Source organism: Chrysemys picta, chromosome 12, assembly GCF_011386835.1.
Source record: "Chrysemys picta bellii isolate R12L10 chromosome 12, ASM1138683v2, whole genome shotgun sequence".
NCBI classification, from domain to species: domain Eukaryota; kingdom Metazoa; phylum Chordata; order Testudines; family Emydidae; genus Chrysemys; species Chrysemys picta.
This window is the reverse complement of record NC_088802.1, coordinates 43,199,706-43,219,955: the sequence shown is the minus strand read 5'-3', so window position 1 is coordinate 43,219,955 and position 20,250 is coordinate 43,199,706. Positions and strand designations below refer to the sequence as shown.

The window sequence follows — 20,250 nt, the reverse complement described above, 5'->3', positions numbered from 1 at the left end:
TTTTTTGGCGCAGAATTTTTAATTTTTTGGCAGAGAATGCCCTCAGGAGTAAATAGCCAGAGCAGAGGAGAGAGAAGATGGACAGTACATTTCAGTGCAGCAACAACTGAAAGGTGCTACCTCTTCATTCAGCAGTCCCAGTCTCGTGGGACGATGGACTCTGCCTTTGGCCTCCGAGTGTATTCAGTCCAGAATACAACTATTCCCTTGCAAACTGGGTGCATCCCTTGTGTTTCTATTCAGTCTAGACTTACTGACCTCCTCCCCATGGGAGAGGGTAGCTTTGGTATCAAGCTTTGTTGAGATACACACTAAAAAGCAGCACATACAAAGAAGGAAAGTGAAAGCAGAGAGATCTTCTCTGTACTGGTTCAGATATCCCAGTTACACAAGGCCAGAGGCAAGACACAGGTCTTCACGTCTGGAACAGTTATCGTCTCTGGCCTGCGTGTGAGCACTCCCCCAGGATATGGCAAAAGCACCACCACTGCAACATCGAGAGTGCTCAGAGACCTCCCGCAACGACAGTCTCTCTCTCAATAAATCCCTCTCTTCATACCTGGAACATATTCCACTGCTTGTTTTCAGTCGACTCTTTCACTGCACCGGGGGCTGGGTCATTCAAGCCTGAATGCCGAAGAAAAGATATGGAAACTGGAGTAAAATTGCAAAAATTCTCAACATTAAAGTCAAGAGGCAGTAAGAAGGGGAGCTAGATGGTTAGTTTTCCTAACCCCCTCCTACCTACTATAGGGTGTTTGACCACTGTGGTAAAACTACTCAGTTTAACTCTGTAACAGTTTGAAAGCTTGATGAAAGAGACATGCATGTTCCATTGCAATGATCAGCCACAGGCTCATAGATCTCATGCAGACATGTCCTGCACACGCAGGCAAGCTTCTCCATGCAGCACTTCCAATGTTCCTCTTTCCTGACCTGTAGCATCCCCTGTTATTCAGTAACAGAGACCCAAAGGCATGTACTGTGCAGGCTGCCGTAGGCAGATTTGCTAATGCACTTTCTCCTAACCACAGCACCCACTGCTATTTTAGTCCTGAAACTTGTAGCGAAGCGTGGTGGTGGTTTTCTGATGTGGACAAGCATCTGTAGGGATTAGACTGGGATTACAGCAAACTCACTGCATTTGTGACCTACCCCTGATTTCAGGAGGAGCCTCCAGAGGTTTTAACTTTAGCCTACTGCCAAATTCCCATTCGCAGGGCCACTCAGTGGAGGGAGCTTTTTAGGTGTCCATTGGATGACGACATCCAAAACAAACCAGAATAATAAACTACAGAATTGACAATCTATGGCTAGTACTAATACATTGTTCTCTGCTGCCCAGCTCTAGAACCAAGCTCCATGATAAAACCCTTTCCCCAGAACACACCCTAGCCACACCAGCCTCTTACCTAAACACAGCAGCTCCTCATCCAGCAAGAAGAGGGAATTGGCCGTGCTGCTCTGATGAGTCAGAGGAGCTTCTACTTGGCTGGAGGACCGGCTCCGTGAGTGACCAAACTTTTGGGGAGGAGGTGGGAGGATGGGGATTTCTGATGAAGCTTGTGTCGGCACTAGTGCTGGTGCTGGCGTTAGTGTTTCAAGTGGCATCGGCGGTGGTGGGGTGCTGGAGACGTCCATGCCAGCAAGGTCAATGAGCGCACTGAGATTACTGGTGGGATCGCTCCCTGCAGAGATGGGGAGAAAAGTTATAAGAGGGACTGCAGTCAGCTGGAGCAAAGGCTCTGAACAATGTGAAGACAATATCCAGGGCCAAGTTACCGCAGATGATGCTTTGGGTAAGGGGGTTTCTCTTTTAATCAGAATTTCTGACTCTTCACAAGAGAGGACACCTAGATGCTTTCCACTGGAGTATTTGCTGTTAAATTGCTATTGAGCTGGACACTGTATAGTTAGGAAACTTCTGTATAAAAAGAGGAGCCCAATCCAGTCACTGCTCTCAATACTGCATGTACTATGTGTAGTGTAGTTGGCAATCCTTTCCATGCCTGCATAGCTCTGGCTAGAACTTGGGAGACCCAGTGTGGTGACAACAGGCAGCACAGGTTGCAGTCAATCAAGGCGTTACTAGCGAGCCAAAGAGAACTACAGGCTTTCTCTGTGTCCAGGGTCCCCTTCAATTTCATCACAACCAAATTCTGGTTCTTCCCTATGACAAGGGACACCATTCTGTACAATGATCATTTCCCTCATGTTTTTCATCCAAGAATCTTAAAAGTGTTTTCCAAACAATAATTATGCCTCACGGCACCCCAGAGAAGTGGGTAGTATTAGTCCCATTTTCCAGATGGGGAAACTGAGGCAGATAGTGGCTGCTAAGGGACTTGCCTAAATTCACACACTGAGTTGCTGTCAGAGCCAGAAACAGAACCCACATCCCTTGACTCGCAGGCCTCTGCTCCAATCCCTTAGATAATGCTCCCAACCTTACATTTAAGCACAGAGAACAAGATAAACATTAAATATATGTTAACTTCTCCCCTTTAGGTGGGGCCAGGACAGTTGAATAATCTAACTAAAATGTTGCATTCCACATCAACTGTTAGTAATCCAGACAGGAAAGCCCAGCTCAGATGCAGGTCTGCTTAGTCAGAATGTCACAAGTCATAAGGTTTCATTATTAAAAAGCCAACTGTGGAAATGGCAGAACTTTCCAAGTCAAAGCATTGTCACCGGTGGCCAGAATTATAAACTCATCCGTGTGTCCATCAATGGCTGCTGTTTGGGAGATGATTTGTCATTCCTACCTGGACAGGTTTTAGCCCAAACAGCTGATAATACTGTCCTTTACTGCAATTATTTGGACACCCTTCACAAGAGGAAATTCAAAATGACAGGATTCAAAACCGAACAGAACAGATGGCTACTCACCTTCTGTTGCAGACAGTGTCGGGATATCCACTTCACCATTGATGACTTGACCCTCGATTATTTTTTTATAGGAATTTATTATCCGGGATAAATTGTCACTGGCCTGCAGAATATCCCCTAGATGTGGGAGAGAGGCAAAAACTCCAGTAGAGATTTCAGTCACTTGGCTCTCTCTACTGCTTTGGACGCTCAATCATCATCATCAACAACAATCCATTATTTAGACTGCAAGCTCTTTAGGGCAGGGGCTGTCTGTGCAGCGCCTCACACAACGGGGCCCCATTCTCAACTGGCCCTGTGGCACTGCCGTAATAAATAATAACAACTCCTCAGTGATTAGCTCCCATAGGGACATCTCCCCTCCTCTGAGAGCCGTATCCCCTTACCTTGTGTTCAATGAGATCGTTTCCCACACAGCCTCCCTCCCTATCAATTCTTACTGCCAGGGCCCTGCTCTAATTTAGATCATAAGCTTTAAGGGCCTTGGGTTTTTATCCGCCTGTTAGAGGCCGGACACATCCATGGAGGCACAGAAAGAAGTAACGTAACATTAATAGCCTTCTTGCTGTATCCCTGCACAGCTACTGGTCACACCAGCCTGGCTGCAATCTCCTTCTTAAGCCACATACCCTCCCCACCAAAAAGGGGAGATGGTTGTTTTACCCAAACTGCTGTCGTTATCTTCTGTTTCACTGGCCAGTTTGAATAACGTCCGTCTTTTGGTTTCACACCTTTCATAGAGCTCCTGGGAAGAGAGATCAGGAGAAAGGGTCTTATCAGCCAAAAGCCATCGACAGCAACAAACCCTGCTCTTGCGGTCAGCATGAAATAATTCATCTGCATGGAAGTCCCAGTATGAAGGGAGACCCAGCGTCTTTTCTTGATGCGAGTGCTGGTCCAACTGGGTGTCCAAATTCCCCTTTCCCAGCTCTACAGGGAGCTATTCACCTTTTTATCAGCATAAGGAGACCAAGTCCGATCTACATTCTCATTATAATAAAGATGAATATCAGCCAGTGGTATGCTATGAACACAAGGCACGCACTACATGCCCAGCTGGCTATGCATTGTCCAACTGGCGGCCCACAGGACTATTCTGTCCAGCCCCGCAGGGGGATGCCATTTTGTAAATCTTGCTGTACTTGGAAGGTCATGCTGCATGGAGGACACAATTTTGGACCACGTAAGGCATGCAAGTGAGTTGTTGCATGTCTTACTACAAATGTCATGGCATGCCACTGATACCATCAGTCCTCCATGCTATCGCCATTTATGCTTAATTCTCTTTATACTCCATATGCTGGACTATTTTTATCATCATCTCTGTTACAGTAGCTCCTTACGACCCCAAATGAGGATGGGATCCCATTGTGCTAGGTCCTGTACACTCCCTGCCCCAAAAAGCCTCCGATCTAATTGGGAGAATGGAAGTATCGTCATCCCCATTTTACAGATGGGGAACTGGGCACAAGAAACCACATGACTTGCTCGAAGTCAGAGCTGGGAACTGAATCCAGATCTCCTTAGTCCCAGTCCTGTGCCATAACCAAAATTCCTGTCTTCAGTCCAGGGAGTGGTCCATGAGCACACAGGTCACTACCTCCACTCTGGTGGAGATGGGTTCAAGGAAGGGAAAGTTTCTGAATTAGTTGTTGTTGTTTTTTATCATCACCTCAGGTGCTCGATTGGTCCCTTTTGGTTATTATTTTCTTGGTGCTCTCTCCATTAAATACAGTGTCTACAAGCTCTTCCCCTGAAGGGAAGGAAACCTTTGTTGTTTGGATCAAAGATTTTAAGTTTATTTGACTATGGTGCTTTGGGAGATGACTATTTCCACCACAAGCAGCATGGCCAGTGGCACTGGGAATCAGAAAATGTGGCTTCCTGATTCTGCCACTGACACACCGTGTGATCTCAGCAAGTCATGCATTCCTGGTGCGCTCACTTTCACCACCTGTAAATAGAGATAGTGCCTGCTTCTTTAGAAGGAATTTTGAGTCCTTCAGCTGAAAAGTGTTAAGTGCATAGTATTATCACCTCCAGCTGATAGTTCCCATTGATTGCTCTCAGCTCTGATCGCTGCGCTTTATATCATTGATCACTTTGTTCTGCATATTTGCATCTTTGTGCAAAGGTAAAGCTCCATAAAGTCTGGAAGAAGGAAATGCTGAAGGACTCCTATGCAGAGGGATGAGCTTGTACTCACCTTCATGAGCTCCTTATCAGCCTCTGACGAGTCCTCTTTGCTGTAGTGAACCAGCATCTCATTCAGCAGCTTCACGTTGTTATTCACTTCCTCTAGAGTGTGCATGCGTTTTGTCACCTTCTGGATCCGAGCCTCATCCTTCAAGGTTTGAAACAAAAAGAGAAGAGTATCAGAGGGATAGCCGTGTTAGTCTGAATCTGTAAAAAGCAACAGAGAGTCCTGTGGCACCTTTAAGACTAACAGATGTATTGGAGCATAAGCTTTCGTGGGTGAATGTCCACTTCGTCGGACGGTGAGCATTCACTGAAAAAGAGAAGAGTGAGTCTTCCCACAGATCTCTACAGCAGGAGCTCAGCTGTGAGTCGCATCAGATGAAATGCTGACGTGTTTTTGAAATAGAGCTGGGCAGGAACCAGATTTTCTATTTTGCTGGAAATTCTGCCATTTCAAAAAAACCTTCCATTCTGACACAGAACAAAACCAAAAAAAGTTCAAAACTTCTTGTGAAAGAAATTGAAAAACAAAATTGTTTTGGGTGAACTGAAATGTTTTGTTCCAATAAAATTAAAACGTTTTGTTCTAATTTTGTCTTTTTAAAATGTTATATTACACAATATAAAATTTTAAAAAAGTAAACAAAAAGGCATTTCAAAATAGAAAATCAAAGCATTCTGTTCTGAAGAGTTAGAATTGGAATATTGGAATGCTCCGTTCTGTTTTTTCCCTAACAAAATTTTGTTGAAATCAACACGTTTCTGCAAAAGGATTCACTTTCAACAAAAGGACATTTTCTATTCCAAAAACATTCTGTCAGAAAATTTCTAACCCATTCTAATTAGGCATCCATGCTCTCCACCAAAAATAAGGGAGACCCCCTCCAATGTGATGCCTAGAGTTGCATGGGGACAGGGCTAATTTATATAGAAAAGAGATTCCAGTGACTTGTATTCTCTCCAAATTAGAAACTGTATTTCTCCTTGCCAGAACAACACTGGGTCACTTGAACCCCATGACACCTGGATACTGGAGTGGATGGACACATCACAATTTCATTAATAGTTAGGGTGGGATATATATGTGCATGTAGACAACTTGCGATAAGTGCCAGATTGAAAACCCTAGAGACAGTCCTCTATATCCACAGATCAGATCCTACAAAGACAGCAGCACTTCAAGCTTCTCCCTCACCAATCCTTGATGCAGACTGTCCCCTTGAGGGGTGAGAAGGTAGTTCATTCCCCATGGTCCATTTGATCCTTGCCCTTTCTGCTATATCTTCCAACTAGGGAACCAACTATAGAGGTTTCGTGATGCAAACACCTGTTAACTGGGACCCAGAATGAGACTCACCAACAAATTCATTTCACACAGCCCACCCAACAGCCACTGGATGATATCAACTTTCAGTTACTACGGACTGGATGTGAACTGACAACCCTAAAGGTGAAAGGTTTTAGACCTCATTGCTAATTCCCTTGAGTCATTCAGTCCCTAAAGCTTCAAGCACAGATGAGCAGGCCGGTTTAAATAGTTGTGAAAGAACAAATCCAGCGATTCCGCCATTCACGAGTCACTAAAGCTATGTACCAGCTAGTGTTAAAAAGTTTACAAATGACAAAGCAAGCCCCTGATAATGATAATTCCTACAGGGGTTTCCTTAAATAATTCTATTGCTTTTTCTTACCTCTTTTACCATTGATTTAATAAGCTTGTTCGCCTCTTGTAAGTCATCTGGGTTTTTGCTTTTTAACAGTTTGGCTAAAAGCTGTAAGAAGAGAAGAGAACTTTTTAGGAAAAAGTAGTCTCTTATTAAAGGGAGGCAGAAAGATCATGTATCCAATGGTTGCTGCACTGGAGAAAGGGAAGTGGGCAGTTCAGAGAAAGCAGACTGAGGTCAAAGCAGCTTACTTTGCATTTTCAGCAACAGTAACTTCCGTAGGAGTCATTCATGGATTTGCTATTTTGTTTTTTGTTAAATTGCCAGATTTTCATTCACATACAGTACAAGCCCACTGGGATCTTGGAGACTTTCTGATACTAGGCAAGAGTTCCTCCCGGTGCAGAAAGGTGAAAAGCTTTTCCTCTCCTCCATTGCAGCAGTTGGAGAGCGACTTAACTAGAAATGGCCAGATAGTGACAACACTGAGATGGTCTCTCACTCAGGATTTCAACTCTGAGTCTCCAGGTGGTAAGAATCAAACCCACAGTCCGAGTGAAATCAGGCCCACATACCAGCAGATTAGAGCTGAGTCAGAACACTTCCTTTTACTTAAAGTTGTTCTGTTTTGTTGGTGGGTATTAAGATTCCAGCCTTCACTTTACCTTGGATTTCTCCTCATCATCAAACACAGGGTTTTTGGGGCGAGGTGGTGGAGAGGGGATCAGGGTTCTATCCACTGGAATTACAGGGTCACACATAACAATACCTGAGAGAAGAGAAAACAAAGTAGGTTTGTACCTGCAGTCACTCAGGACAGTGCTACTATCTGCATACAGGCAGCACAGAGAGGGTGCAGCGCTGCTGTTCGCATACTGGGTTCAGAGGGAACATGCAGCCCAGCTCTTTGAACACTGGGATGGAAGGATATTTCAGTGAGGATTAATACAGCAGCAAAATCCCTGGGCATGTTATCTGGTGAACTGAGGGATGTTTTCCTTAGGGAAAGGCCAACACTCCAAGGGTTAGTTTGCCACATCCTTACAGTTTCTGTACCCGACAGGTATAATCAATAGCTCTCCACTCTGGGTCTTTCTCCTTTCACATTGGCCTGGGAACCCCAATGTAAGGTCCCATGTAATCCTGCTTTGTGCAAACCCAAAGCCATGTATATCTTCAGCTTGGGAGGCAGAGCAGACAAGCGGAGAACAATAATGCAGAATGTGGTATCCACAGACTCCTAGCCAATAGTTGGAGAAAGGATCAAGTTTCATGGCCAGGCCCCACCACAAAATCCTTAACTTTGCATTATACTCATAGAGGCTTCTGAAGGCAGACTCTCTGTGCTGAAGCTATGAGCGTCTCTTCTGAGCGCTTTAGGCCTTGCCTATGTGAAAAAGTTGCACCAGTTTAAAGTGCAATTTTAAAGCAATTTAGTTATGCTGGTGCATGAGGCTGTGCGGATGCTCTCATTTTGGTTTAAACCAGGCTTGTTTAGTTTAAATTGATTAGGAATCAGCTTAAGCTAAATCAAGATAAGCCACTCAAACTAAAATACAAGTGTCTACACAGGGGTTTGCACTAACTAAATCAGCTTAAAAACCAATTTAAGTTAAACCAGTGTAAAATTCTCATGTAGACAAGGTCTTTTCTACCATCTGATTGAACAAGTCCTGCCCCCAGATAGAGGCTGCCTTCTTGAGTGTCCCCTCTTTGTGACATTCCTGCTTAAAAATGTAGGGTGCAAGAATGAGAAGCTGCTTCCCACCTTGTCTCTTCAGCATGTAGTAGGCATCTTTGATTTTGGATTCCTCTGGCAGTGCTACTGTCCAGCTATACAGCAACTCAATAACTTTGGTTTTCACCTTCTCTGAGACTCTGTCTCCCAGGTACTGGGGGAAGGGGGGGGAAGGAGGGCAGGGGGAGAGAGAAAGAAAAACATGTCAATCTCTCTCTCGCTCTCTTTTCTTTGTAAAAAAAATAAAGAAATAAATAAACCAACACTCAATATGGGAATTCATTGGGTGCTCATTAAAGTCTGTTTTCACATTAGATGGGACTATAAATATCCTGTCTGTGCTGATCTGGGATACAGTTTCATAACACAGATGGCCAGGAGCACTCATCATTAACTACATTGATACAAGATGCAGTTCACCAAGACAAAAACTTCCCTCACCTCTTTAAAGTAACATTTACATTGTGTTTCATGATAAAACATCATCTTATCTCCATCTGCCTGAGACAACATGAGCCAAATTCAGTTTGGAGTTATACCACAGCTAAATGGGATGCTCTGGGCCCAATCCTCCCCACAGTGAAATCAGTAGGTGCTTTGCCAGTGACTTCAATGGAAGACGGATCAAACTTCCTGTTAGTGTCCAGTTGCTTTTGTCTTAAGAAAATGATGGTGATGATAATACTTTGCTCTGACATCATCTTTCACCAAAGAATCTCAAAATGCTTTCCAAACATGAATCAAGCCCCAAAATATCCCTATAAGGTACATAAGATTATCTGCCTGCCATACTGATGCACAGAGAGATTAAGCGACTTGTCTAAGACAACACAGCAAGTCAGTAGCAGACCCAGGAACCAAATCCAGGAGCCCCAACTCCTAGTTCCTTGCTCTAACCATTGAATCACAATTCCTCCCTGCTGATGATCATGTTTCAACAAAATGAGTAACACAAGGTCTAAAAGTCCTTGCACCACATTAAGGAAATGAGCAATGCTAAGTATTGCACAAGCAATGGGAAAACAACTGCTGCTTGCTGAGAGAGCTAGTAATCAGAGTGCAAACACCCAGCAAACAAAAGCTACAGACTAATTCACACAGTGAGGCAGATAACGTGCTGCACGCTTTGGGAGCTACTTGTGGTTTTAGAAAGACCAGACTGTTACACAGAGGGATAGAAAATAGCTTAAAGACTGACCTTTGGAGACACAACTTTTATTAACTCGTTTAAAAACCGAAACTTCCCTACTTCATTATGAAATCTTCTCCCACAGTTCTTCATACAAGCTTCCAGCACCTGTGTTCAAGCAATAGAAACAGGCGGTGAAATCAACACACCCCAAACCCAGAGAAATAACACAGCTGCTTTCCTCTAAGGGAGGCCCCAGCTAGAACAGGTGACAGGTAAGGGTCACATTTCATTGAGATAGAGGAACTTCCGCCCAAGGACACAAGGCTTGAACCCCACTTCTTTAACTGTGAAGTTATCGAAACAGGCAGCTTCCCCAATCTCGACAGAGCACGCTGAGAAGCCATCTCCTGGGAAGTGGCAGCGGTGGGGGGAAAAAACCTCCCTGAAGGTAACAAACAAAAGGATCAAGAGTGAAACTGAGATTTTCTGGCTCCAGTGCAATTAGTAAACTAACTCCATGCTTCAGTTACACGAGTCAAATATCCTTTTTTCTCAGTCTTCATCCCCTTGCAGAGAAGGAGAATTAAGGAGTTGACTGTGTCAGTTTCAGTGAGCACAGGAAAGATGGTACTAGATAACCCCACTGAACAGGAGGTATCACCCCCCCACCCCTTAAATTCCACACTGAAGAGCCCAGCTTGGCTCTGGGCTTTGAGAGAGGAGGTAAGGACTACTTACTGTCAAGGCCTGGACTGCCTCCCATTCCTGAGGTGACTGGATTTTATGAGCCAGTAGTCTCACAGCTATCTGTGGACTGAAACAAACCAAGGTGCCACATTATAAATAAAACAGACACAGGGATTTTAGGACTTTCTAGACTTTCACAAAATCTTCTGATTAGACAAGTAGGGTATCACAAAATTAAAAGGAAATGTCACTTTGCCCTTCTATAGCTTGATATCTTCAAAGCACTTTAACAAAATAATCCTCACAGCATCTATGTAAACTGGGGTGTTTACACATTTAAAAAGGGAATATAGTCTAGTGCATATGGGCTGTGCATGAGATTGGTAACCAGGAATTCCTGAGATCTAATCCTGCTTCAGTGAATGTTTCATGGTGTGGCCTTGAACCTTCTCTGTGCCTCATTTTGCTTTGTCTGCGGTAGAATAATACTTTCCTACTTTGCAGGAGTGCCATGACTCATGAGGGTTCGTTAGTTATTGTTTATAAAGTTTTTTAAAGATGTAACGCCTTATATCAACTTGTGAATGGCTTAGTCAGAATGGAGATCACTCAATATATACAAATTGCAGCAAGGGAGGTGTAGGTTGGACATTAGGAAAAACTTCCTAACTACCATGGTAGTTAAACACTGGAATAAATTGCCTTGGGAGGTTGTGGACTCTCTATCATTGGAGGTTAAGAGCAGGTTAGACAAACACCTGTCAGGGTGGGTCTAGATAAATACTTAGTCTTGCCTTGAGTGCAGGGGACTGGACTAGAACAACTCTTGAGGTCCCTTCCAGTCCTATGATTCTATGAAATAGTCTATGAAAATAAATGATAAGGATTATTATCCCCATTTTACAGATTGAGAAATTGAGGCAGAGAGGTTAGGAAAGATTCCCAAGGCCAGAGAAGCAGTCAGTGTCAAAGGCAGGTTTAGAACTCATGTTTTCCTGGCACCCAATCCTGTGCTCAGATCATGTTGCTTTTCAAAGAGGAAGCGCTTTGCTATATGCTTCCACATTACCCTGCTTCCTTTATGTTCATGTTTTCCTTGTAATATCAGCATACTTTACAAATATAAAACATCAACACCTGGACATAAATTTTTTTTTCAATTGAGAATGTTAAAATACGACACTAAGTCTGACAGACTTGGACACACACCCTTCAAGTTCTTTGTTGATCTGGTCACAGAACCCAATGATGTACTCCCAATCTTCTTGCCTGTTAGACGGGTTGGTGGCTTTATCTTTAGTAAAAAGAATAAAAATAGAGAACACACATTATCAAAACACAACAAGAAGCAGATTAATTGGCCTTTCCGAGGGAGAAGTGTCAATTGCCGCCCATCAAAACTGAGAAATGAGTTCACAATTTCCATTCCCATATATCTGTGGGTGCTTAGTCAGGAAGGAGTGTCAAAGTCAAATCAGGCCACTCCAAAATTAGCAAAACACCTAACACAGTTCTTTGCAGAACCAGGCAATGAAGCTCAAGTACTTACAGATTCAGTATTTTCTAGTTACTGAACAGAAGAGAACAGCCTCACAGTCTTACCCCAGCTAGGCAGGCTTGCAATGTTGTCTTTCTCCCCTTTGTCCATTTATAATATTGAACTACTTAGGGCCAGAGCCTTCAGTCCTGTTGTATGCAAATCTCCCTTTGCAGTCACTGGGAGTTTTGCATGTGTACAAATTGCAGGATCTGGGGTTTAACACAGTACATAGATCCTTTACCTTTGATGCCTTGTTCTTGGAATACCACAGAATTTATTAGCTGCCTTTGCATTTCTTACTGGAAATGAGATTCACAATCCAGTTTGCCAAACCCTTACTTTGGGATACTCCCTAGCTCACAGAGAAGCAGATTGCAGAATACTGAAGCTACTGAGATCTATTTTTGTTAAGAATTTATCTGCTCCAGATAGGTCAACTCAGAGACAGCAATGGGTTTTCAGTGGCAGAGGCTCCTGCTTCAACCTAATTTTACAGCAGAGCCAACTGAGGCATGATGTAGTAGAGCGGAAATTTGTTTGCTGCAGTTTTGCATGACCAATCCGGACTCTCTCCTTCCCCCAATGACTAAGTTATCAACAGCAGGAATCAATACCAAGGGAAAAAAAATATGTTACAAATCCAGCTGAACTACAGCAAATCAAACCATAGTGAAAGGAGGTATACGTGCATGTACCGTAGTCTTAAATGCAAATGTAAAAGAATAAGTTTAAGTGCACACTACACGACAAACTGTCATTAAATATCAGCATTAATTTCAAACACATCCTTCCACCGGTCCACTGGCATAAATACAACAATTGTCAAACGACTGCACTGAAACTTCTGTTTTAAAGTGCAGCCGAACCCTCTTGCTGTTGTATTCCTACAGTGTTTGCTTGGCTTTGCTTTCCCCAGAAAAATGCTCCCATCATCTCACAGGCCCCAATCTTGTGAGATGCTTCACATATGTGGATCCCTGTGCCCAGGTTGAGCCCCAGTGGCTTCTATGGGACACTGGGCGAGCAAAAGGGCACATACCACAAAGCTGCTTCCCTTGGTCTTTAAATTAAGCTACCGAGCTGTGTTTTAAACTCAAGAAAGTTTAGTTAAAAATGTAGTTGCTGCAGTGACACGTATTTGTTAAAAACACTATAATCTTATTACCATGCCCTTAATTTCTAGACACCATGACAGCAGCATGAAAAACCGGGCTTACAAGACAGCCTGCTATCTTCATGCAAGCAAATCAGCATTCTGTATGGCTGAGTACCAAAGCACCCTTCCATTGCTAATGCCACCAGCTTGTGCTGCTCTTTGCACAATGCAGACTTAAGAAATATACAATGGGATGTTCTATTATTACAAAAAAACACAACTAATTCCTTTCAACCAATGGACATTTGGGTGGCAGCGCATTCTGACACCAGGAGGGAGATCTGGTCTGGGCAATGAAACATAAATGACATTTCCACGGTAGTCACTAATTTTAAAGCTGCTCTGCTTTTTAACTTGAATGACTTCTCCCAACATGTCTTGGAATCTCAGAGGGTTGAATATTCTCAGTTTAGGCTTGGAGACACCTCACAAGCCTTGTTGTTTTATATTCAGAACTCTCATGATAGTCAATTCCAACAAGAAGAGAGACGTCATTAGGGGGAGTTTACATTCCACATAAGGAAATCACCCCCTATAAATATCAATGTGATACCTGTATGATATCCTATTTCATAGATGTCAACATGCTCTATCAGAAATTCTGTCCTGGCCTGGAGAGTGAAGTCCTCTGTTTACAGAGCAGGTAAAGTGCAGGCAACAGCAGAACAAGCTTCCCCACTTTGCCTCATTAATGTGCCTCAACCGTGATCTGGAAGGATCACCTCTAGGAGGAGAGATTTACTCCTCAGGGTTCTCAGTCCTTGGCGCCTCTGTTAATACTGCCAAACAAGGATCCAGATAGCACCTGTTGTGGAAGCAGATTTCACGTGAACACTTGGTCTACTAGGACACAAACTAAAACTTATCAACTGATTACACATAGGGCCCTGAACAGCCCTCGGTAGATCAGAACCAGCACCTAGAGGAAAGGGCTCTATAACACTACCACAATCCCATCACCATCCAGTCCCTTGGCTTTTAGACACTGAAACATTTGGGTCACATCTGATGGTATAATAATGTTGTCTCATACCTGATCTGAGTGTCAAAGCCACTCAACATTCCTTTGCTGTTCTAAATCCTGAAACACTAATGAGGTGACACTCAGCTGTAAACCAAGGGTGCCTATTTCATTTATATAACAATGCTTTGGAACCCTGGGGAACAGAGAATTGAAATGGTCTAATAAATTATTCATATTTTCACTGTTTTACTTCTCTGCTGAAAGAAGGAAAACTTACAAGCCAATATTCTAGATGCCCATTACCAGATTGAGGGCTTGAATTGGGATCCTCAGCTCCTAGCAGCTATGTGTCTGGTGTTCTCACTCTCTCTGTACCCCAGGTAGAATAAGCAGAATGCTAACTGGTGATAACATGGAAATAGTTGATATTATTTACACACACAGATATAGTAGGCTTTATCTCTCTTCCCCCTCCCTCTTCTTAGATTATGAGCTCTCTGGGGCAGTACACTATATATTTACTATATGTGTGGACAGTGTCGAGCACATCATGGAGGTAACTATAATATAAATAAGCTACCTTGTATGTGAGCGCCAGACTGAGCAGGGAGTGTTAAGTAAAAGGATCCAGCTGTATGGGAGCAACTGAGATTCATTTATTAACCTCCCCTTCCCATTTCAGCTAAGGCTGGAGGTGGAACCGCATGCAGGGAGAGGAAGAGCGCTGTCATCCCAGCAGCCAAAAGTGGGAGGGGAGAGAGGATAAAGATGCTGGGTCATCACATATTGAAGCACATCTCCCGCTGCAGTGTGAGGACTGGAAGCTGTGACTCCCATCTGATGACAGAATGGCTCTGCCGCTCAGTTGAAGGGCAAGTGCCACTGATTCAGAAAATTCCTGGTAACACAAGTCATGTTCTGTCCTTTACTTGACGTGGGAGGTTGGTCCATACTGCTGTATGGATTTTGCCCCTTCCTTCAGCGAGGACACAATGGGTACATCCTCTGGCTTCGCATCTGACACAACACCCCTTTTTTTTATAGAAAGTTATCAGAAAAACAGTCTAAGTAATTCAGCTTCCTAGCCAAGTTTCCCACTCCCATAATCACACAATTACCACGAAGTAATGAAGAGTTATACAATGGCACACATTCCCCTCACCTTTATCCAACAGAACGGCCACAAGGCAACAGGTACCTCTCCTGCATATCTCCATTGTGACCTTTTCCTCCCAAAACTCCGCTTCCCTGAGGGAGGGAGTGTCATTTGGCAAAGACACCCGGACTCCCCCCACTAGCCCACATACATTTCTTCAATGGCCAATGGAAAACAAATTATGCTCCTCTACAATGGGAGGATTCTATAATCAGCCCAGCATGAGTCACTGTACCAGTGATCAAGCAGAAACTTATTTTTTTAAATTAGGAAGCAACATTCAAGTCTCATATCGAGGCTTGGCATATTCCATTTTCATTTTTGTTGATAATTAAGACGGATAATATTGATGTTTATTTTTAAGCTTTTCTATTTTTACTGATTTAAATGTTCACACTTATGGGAAATTATGGGGAGCGTCAGACAATATGGGTCATCAGACAATAATTATTAAAAGACAGTAGACACTGCCATTCAAAAAGGTAAAGCTTTAGAACTATTAAAATGCAAATTTTAAATATTACATGTCAAAATATACAAAGTAAATATCCTTAAATCAAACTCTATTCTGTTCTCAAGCAGTGTTTTTCTTACTTTGCCTCTCTGTACATTTCAATTACCATCCATGGAAATATTTTTGTCAGTTTGTGCATGTGAGGTGAAATCGACATTTACCGATAAAAAAATTATCCTTTCAAGCGCACTTATGTCCCATGAAAAATGTGCCCTCTCCTCAGCCCCCAATCAGGCTCACCGAAGTTAGTGATATCCCTATCTAGTTGTAAGTGACCAAGCCATAGGACAACCACTCCCTCAACTTTCACAGTCTGAACATTCAAACTGTTGGGAAGCTTTTCCTGCTACTCAACCTAAAATTTCCTTCATATTAGACATATTTTCATACATGATCTGTATTCCATTAATCAGTTCTCTTTGGGGAGAGAAAAAGAGAGAGACTGGGTGTTTCTGAGTATGTCACTGGCTACAATTAATACATTGCCAGAAAGATACTGACACATTGTGAGGAGCTCACAAGATCAGCCAAAATGATGAGCAGGCAGGAAGAAATGATTTACAAGGAAAGACGAATAGCTAAAAACAACTGACATAATTACAGAGATAGATGATAACATTCTACACCTATTTGAATAGTGTAAACACCATGGTGGAAGAGGAATTATTTAAGCTAATATATGACGATACAAGTAGGAGTAATAGATTTTAGATTGTAAACTCTATAGGGGAGGGACTATGTTCTGTTCTACATTTGTACAGTACTGGACCCTGGTTGAGGCTTTTAGGCCCACTGTAACACAAATAAATAAAGAAGTGGGATGGGATGAAATAAAGAAAGGGAAAAATCTAGGCAGTAAGATCTAATAGCTTGTGGAGTAGTCTCCCTAAGGGAAGTGGTGGAAGCCCCAGACCTTGAAACATTTAAAAACAAATGATTACCATTATTATTATTTATTTATATTGCAGTAGCACCTAAGAGCCTCACTCATGGAGCAGGACCGCATTGTGCTAGACGCCGTACAAACATGGAACACAAAAAAAAGTCAGATTGGATAGAATAACGTACAATTGGGAACTGTTCAGCACTCGCTGGGAGATGGACTAACCAAGACTTTTTCTATCTTAAACTTCCAGGATTCTGTGAATAGAGTGACTTGCCCTTAAAAATATTATTCCAAATATTGAAGCCTGTAACAGTTCCTGTTATAAAATCTTTTTAAAAGACAAACTCTATTTATTTCATCTGAAGCCTGTAACTCCTACTGTGAAATGATAGCTCTGAATAAGGCAGGGGTTTCCCCCTGGTGTAACATGACTGAATAACATATCAGAGAGACAGGGTGGGTGAGGTTGTAGCTCGAAAGCTTGTCTCTTTCACTAACAGAAGTTGGTCCAATAAAAGATATTACCTCACCCACTTTTTTTCTCTGATATCCTGGGACCAACATGGCTACAACAATACGTATTAGGTATGACTGATTTAATGGAGAAATTCCTATAGGTGTGGACTATGACAAATAGCACATTGTAATTGGCCAAGCGAAGAGAGGTCTGACATTCAACTTGATGGCATTTCTCTGTCATCTATCTATTACAATAACTTTGAATGGTGCACCTGATCTATTCTAAAATTTCAGGGTATGTTCTAGGCATCAGTGGGCAGAATCCTATTGTTTCAGGTGAAAATCAGAAAACTGGAAGGAGGAAATGGTAGGCACATGGAGCTCCTTCCAGCTAGTCAAGAGACCCAACTGCTTCAACCACCTCTGTCATTGTCTATAGATCCAAGAACTAGTTGATGACACCAATTAACACTTTCCAGCAAAACTATCTCCCCCATCTCATCTCTGTCCATCCTCCCAATAGAGTTTAACATGTTGACACCCTGAATGACTTCCCGTTCCCTCCCAGACAGAAATAATAATGGTGTGCGGAAGGGCAGTATAAAGGAACACACAGAGCTCCTCACATGGACGAGTAGGGGGAGCACACAGAGCATTTAGTATGGGAGGGCAGAATGGGGGAACGGGACATAAAGGTCATGGAAATTGGAGGGCCCACAGAATCCCTGCTACAGTGGAGAAAAATGGGGGACAATGGTCTGGGGGGAGTTGGGACAGACAGAGCTCCTGGCATGTGGTTGAGGGGGCAATGGGGGGGGGCGGACAGAGCTTCTGGCATTGGAGAAGAAGGGGGCCCCAGTCATGGGGGGCAGAGGAAGCATGGGGATCTCTGGCATAGGAAGAATGGGGGAGCATGGGGGATCATACAGAGCCCCTGGCAAGAGGAGGTTGCAGAGAATCCCTGAAATAGAGGGGGATGGGAAAGCAGCACACAGGAAACCTGTGGAAGGGAATGGAGGAATGCAAGGAGCTCAGCCTACAAAAGCTACAAAGTGTGTGACCACCTAGTACAGTATACTTTGCAAATGAGACTCCAAAGCACAAGAAAATTTAGAGAAGAAGGGAATACTGACCTTTTATAGCCAAAGAACTGATAGTTTGGAGGAGGTGGGGAATGAGTAAAGAATTTCCCGGCTTCACAAATGAATCACCAAATAACAGGCCAGACCTGCTGTTGTGCCCACTGCAATTGCAGCTCTGGATTTCTGTTTCACTCATACAGTCACAATGAGCACACTGAACCCTCATTTGGACAAGTTATTGGTGGGGATATTTTGAGGGGAGAATTATTCCTCCAGTGTGAATACATAACAACCCATCTCCCCTTCCCCTTCCAGCTTTGGCAGAGAGCCAGTCTACAGAGTAAGTTCCTCCTTGGTATTACCCCATAAGCAGGCAATCCCCTTCAGCGACAGGGATGGACTGCACAGTTGAGCAGAGAAGCGACAGGAAGTCAGTGGCAGGAAAGAGACAGGGAGAGAGTGACAGGGAGACAGACAGAGAATGGGGAAGAAAGCCAGGCAGTGAGAGAGAGAACAAGCCAAAACTGAGTGGGGCGAGTAGGTGGAATAGCCGGCAGGCACTGGGAGAAGAGGGGATAGGCACAAGACAGGTCAAGTACATACTCAGAAATGATTAGAGACTTTCGATTTAAAAGCAATGAGGAAACACTGTGCATGACTCTAGGTGGGGGCAGGAAGGGGGGAAAGGCAGCAGAGAAAGCATCAGGCTATTAGATAACCTGACAGGGACTCAGAAATGGGCAGTAAGGACAAACAGACACATGGGATAAAACCCCAAATGCACTAGAAAGCCCTATTCCAGGCAGATGCTTGGTACATTATTTATAAAACAACTAGCATGATAATAACTGCATATATAATCATTTCCTTCTGCGAGAGATCAGAAGGCTCTGTCTACACACAGAGAAAACACCTGTATAGCCAGCCCATCATGCTGCTAAGAGGTTTTCTTTTCATGCAAGTTGGTGGTGATGACAGAAAGTGGGTGCCAGGGGCACGGGCACAGAAGGGGAGAGGGAACTGGATAGGGAGTGGGAGGGCATGGAGTGGGCATGGGAGCATTAGACAGAGGGGGAGACATGAGCAGAGAAGCAGGGAATCATGGATATGGGGCAACAGGAACATGGATAGGACAGGGGGACACAGGAGCATGGATAGGATGGGGGGGACATGGACAGGGGCATGGATAGGATGGGGGGGACATGGACAGGGGGACACAGGGGCATGACTAGGACAGGGGACATGGACAGGGGGACACAGGGGCATTGATAGGATGGGGGACAGAGAGGGGGACACAGGGGCATGACTAGGACAGGGGACATGGACAGGGGGACACAGGGGCATGGCTAGGACAGGGGACATGGACAGGGGGACACAGGGGCATTGATAGGATGGGGGGGGACATGGACAGGGGGACACAGGGGCATTGATAGGATGGGGGACAGAGAGGGGGACACAGGGGCATGACTAGGACAGGGGACATGGACAGGGGGACACAGGGGCATGGCTAGGACAGGGGACATGGACAGGGGGACACAAGGGCATTGATAGGATGGGGGACAGAGAGGGGGAGACAGGGGCATGGCTGGGGCAGTGGGTGGCAGACAGGAAGACACAGGATGAAGGGGTATTGATGAGCTGGAGGGAGGCAGACGGGGGCACTGATGGGGTAGAGCGGGAACATGGACGGGGGCTCAGAGAGCAGCGGAAGGTGGGTACAGGGGCATGGAGGGGGCGGAGAGCAGCAGACGGGGGGCACAGGGACGGTAGGGAGGGGACATGGACCAGGGGGCACGGGCACGGAGGGCGGCAGACGGGGAGCGCAGGGGGGTGCTGAGGGGACAGGGGCTGGGGGCGCGGACGGAGGACGGGGGGTCACTCACTGAGCCAGGACTCCAGACTCTCCCCTTCCGCCTCCGCCATGTTGCCGGCCGGGCCCGAGACTCCGCCCCAGCCGCGCGAGAGCCCAGCCGGGCCGGGCTGGGCTGGGGGAGGGGCGGCAGTTCTGTGGTGGAGGGGGGACTGCAGGGCGGGGGACTGGACCCCTCCCCACTGTGGCCCCCTCTAGTGCTGGGGCTGTTCACAGTGGGATTCCTGAGCCTCGCGCAGCAGGCTGGGGGTATCCTGACCCCCAAGAACAAATGGCTGGTAAAAGCCCCCCCAGCTCCTCGCCCCAGTGGG

The 20,250-nt window shown here is 44.7% G+C and overlaps 1 protein-coding gene across 2 annotated transcripts in view; it reads right to left on the bottom strand.

Moving 5' to 3' along the window:
* GGA3 (golgi associated, gamma adaptin ear containing, ARF binding protein 3) overlaps positions 1-20,151 on the bottom strand; it is a 33,769-nt gene extending 13,618 nt beyond the window's left edge. The window contains exons 1-12 of one of the 2 annotated variants that reach the window (XM_005297474.4): positions 19,953-20,151; positions 11,522-11,606; positions 10,364-10,439; positions 9,692-9,790; positions 8,524-8,647; positions 7,421-7,524; positions 6,783-6,863; positions 5,099-5,236; positions 3,556-3,637; positions 2,893-3,009; positions 1,413-1,688; positions 560-627 (exon numbers count right to left, since the gene is read on the bottom strand). In XM_005297474.4, the coding sequence (XP_005297531.1) occupies positions 560-627; positions 1,413-1,688; positions 2,893-3,009; positions 3,556-3,637; positions 5,099-5,236; positions 6,783-6,863; positions 7,421-7,524; positions 8,524-8,647; positions 9,692-9,790; positions 10,364-10,439; positions 11,522-11,606; positions 19,953-19,992 (1,290 nt within the window). In that variant the 5' untranslated portion in view covers positions 19,993-20,151. The remainder of the gene's footprint in view (positions 1-559; positions 628-1,412; positions 1,689-2,892; positions 3,010-3,555; positions 3,638-5,098; positions 5,237-6,782; positions 6,864-7,420; positions 7,525-8,523; positions 8,648-9,691; positions 9,791-10,363; positions 10,440-11,521; positions 11,607-19,952) is intronic. The other variant, XM_065562764.1, reaches the window with a different exon arrangement.
* Between the last annotated feature and the right edge of the window lie 99 nt (positions 20,152-20,250).